The sequence below is a fragment of the Nelusetta ayraudi genome, unplaced genomic scaffold, assembly GCF_046127955.1.
Source record: "Nelusetta ayraudi isolate G7.1 ecotype Tasmania unplaced genomic scaffold, CSIRO-AGI_Nayr_v1 ptg000016l, whole genome shotgun sequence".
Taxonomy (NCBI): Eukaryota; Metazoa; Chordata; class Actinopteri; order Tetraodontiformes; family Monacanthidae; genus Nelusetta; species Nelusetta ayraudi.
The window spans coordinates 2,773,803-2,776,455 of record NW_027466066.1 but is presented as its reverse complement, the minus strand read 5'-3'; the positions used below and the strand labels follow the sequence as shown (position 1 = coordinate 2,776,455).

General features: G+C 44.9%; 1 protein-coding gene across 1 annotated transcript; it reads left to right on the top strand.

Moving 5' to 3' along the window:
* The first annotated feature begins 454 nt into the window (after positions 1 to 454).
* On the top strand, positions 455 to 2,653 carry b9d1 (B9 protein domain 1). The gene is made up of 7 exons (XM_076023868.1): positions 455 to 699; positions 835 to 903; positions 1,167 to 1,278; positions 1,378 to 1,474; positions 1,573 to 1,635; positions 2,050 to 2,117; positions 2,421 to 2,653. The coding sequence occupies exons 1-7, from the start codon at positions 637 to 639 to the stop codon at positions 2,579 to 2,581; spliced, it is 633 nt and encodes a 210-aa protein (XP_075879983.1). The 5' UTR covers positions 455 to 636; the 3' UTR covers positions 2,582 to 2,653.

Genomic DNA, 2,653 nt, shown 5'->3' with positions numbered 1-2,653 from the left:
AAATAAAAAAAACAACACCAAACGTTTGAGATGCAACAGTGATATGAAAACAAGTATTCTCCTGGTGCGCCCAACTTCCGGTGCAGGTGAACGCAATCAACTGCTTCAGCCAGGACTCGTGCGGAGTTCCCATCTAAACGCTGATCCCATCTAGTGGACATTACCTCGTACTACATAGTCTTTTTGGTTCCATTGGTTTTGGCCCTCCCTGATAGCCGTAGCTCTCAGCGGACGTCGCCCTGGCAACGGCGTCGTATTTCCTGAACGCTTCCGCAAGATTTTGAGTGCACGCCTACTCGTGTCGTTGTGGTAAACGGCTAATTCCGCGAGCTGTCTATTTTCTCTCATAAAGCGACATATGATAGGTTCGGTCTTAAAATAATAAAATCTATCTATTTTGCTCCCACATTTTTTCTATAAAAAAAATCAAAAAAATTAAAACCAACGTTAAATATTGATCAATATCCCACGATAGTTTTTACCACAAGGCTCCCGATACGCGCGCAACGCCAATCCAGGGGTGGCTGTTTTGATTAAGAAGATGTGAGAGATTTGCAACAGGACTGTCGTTTTCCTCTAAACCTGATCGAAGTTCTCACAAAAAGTTATCTTTATGGTCGAGTCATCGAATCCGGGATGGCTTCAAGCAACCCGACGGTGTTTCTTCTCACAGTAAACGGCCAAATCGAAGGAGCCAACGTAAGTAGTTTTAGCCTAGCCGAGCATCTTAGCCGAGCTGCTAATCCAACCAGCTATAGCTACCCTCAAATCAGCGTCGCAAGAACAAAACAAAAATATTAGTAACCTTGATCTTTGTTTGTTTTGTTTTTTCAGTTTCCCGAATATGATAACTTGTACTGCAAATATTGTTTTGTCTACGGACACGACTGGGCTCCAACTGCAGTAAGTAGCCCGTTAGCTGCTCATCTCTGCCATGGCCATGTTGTCATTCTATTCCTCTTTAATCAAACTAGTCGTTATATGTCGCTGCTGCTCAGTGCACATTTGAGTAATGCATCGTCTGCTTGATCCAATTACAACTAATTCCATTAAGTTGACTCCACTGGGTGCATAAATTAAGATCCAATAACAGGCACGTGAAGGCACCATTAACAAATGGTTGTTTTGACTGCCTTGAAGATATTTATCACTGTCTCTCTTTCCAGGGCTTGGAGGAAGGCATCACTCAGATCACCTGTAAAGGCAGCCTTGTTTCTCAAAGACTAGTATGGAACTTCCCACTGGAGGCAACGTTCAAGAGCACCAACCCGTCTGGATGTGAGATCACTGCACCTGTAACTGCCAACTGCCGCTTCTGCTGCGGTTGTCTCCATCTGACTCTCTGCAATGCCAATAAGACATCCTGTCATTTCCCAGGGCCTCAGCTCGTGCTCAGTGTTTACGGTCCAGACGTGTTTGGCAACGATGTGGTCAGAGGCTACGGAGTGACACACATCCCCTTCACCCCTGGACAGTATGTGATTAAAGCTTGTGTCATGATTATTATTATTATTGTTCGTTTTGGTGTCTTTCCCTGCAAAGATGAGATGAGATTTGCTTTTCACCTTGCAGGCACACCCGAACCATCCCCATGTTTGTACCTGAGCCTACGTGGCGAATCCAGAAATTCACGAGGTGAGAGACGTCTCAGACGATCAGATGAAGTCAGCCCAATCTAGTTGTGTGACATTTTTGCCTTCATGAGAGAAAAAGATACGACAAATGTACTTGTTGATCAGAGCAATTTGGTCTGATCGACGGCTTAGTCAACAGGTAAGGTAATAGTCTTCATCAGTTTCAGGGAATCCCAGGTATTCAACTTTACTGGACAAGACCTTGGAGGTGGTCCTGAAGGTATAATCACGTGCTTCCTTTTGGCACGTTGATGGGGTCAAAGGTGAAAATTCGGGTTAAGTCCGCCTCATAAGTGGCTGATAGCCGGGCCCATAGACCTCCCACTCTGTTCAAGGAGCGTCGCTCCAGTTGGTCAAACCATCTGTCCTCCTCATACGATGCATTTTTGTGTGTGTGTGTGTGTGTGTGTTGCAGCTGGCTGCTGGGACGGCGCCCTGAATACACAGACCCGAAAGTCGTGGCCCAGGGCGAAGGCAGAGAAGGTTTGTACAACACTGGGTTAATATTTTCTTAAAAATTTTAAGCCGTCGCAAAAAAAATTTGCAGGACAAATTTGTCTTATTAATTATTCATATTGTAGGGACATTTCATCCATATGGCATTTTGGCAGCCTGATCAAAATTCCAAATGCCACCTTGCAGTTTTGTGTTTACAACCAATTTGTTTCTCTTTAGCATGCTAATACTGGTGATCCCACAGCGTTGTTGTATTTTTGTTTTCTTGGTTTATTTCTTGATATGCAATGTAAACCTTGTTCATAAGTCACCCGATGTTTGTGTTTGCAGTGACACGTGTTCAGTCCCAGGGCTTCGTCACCGTCTCCTTCAACATCATGACAAAAGACATGAAGAAACTTGGCTACGACACAGGACCGGCCGCCGCCGCCGCCAACACACAGTCCGCCACGTCCGCCTGGTCCACAGAGGAGCAGCCGTACAGAACGTAGCAAAGACTCCAAGTTCCCCCAAGCAGGAAATCATGTGTAAAACTATTTTTTAAAGGCCTTTAACAAATGAAA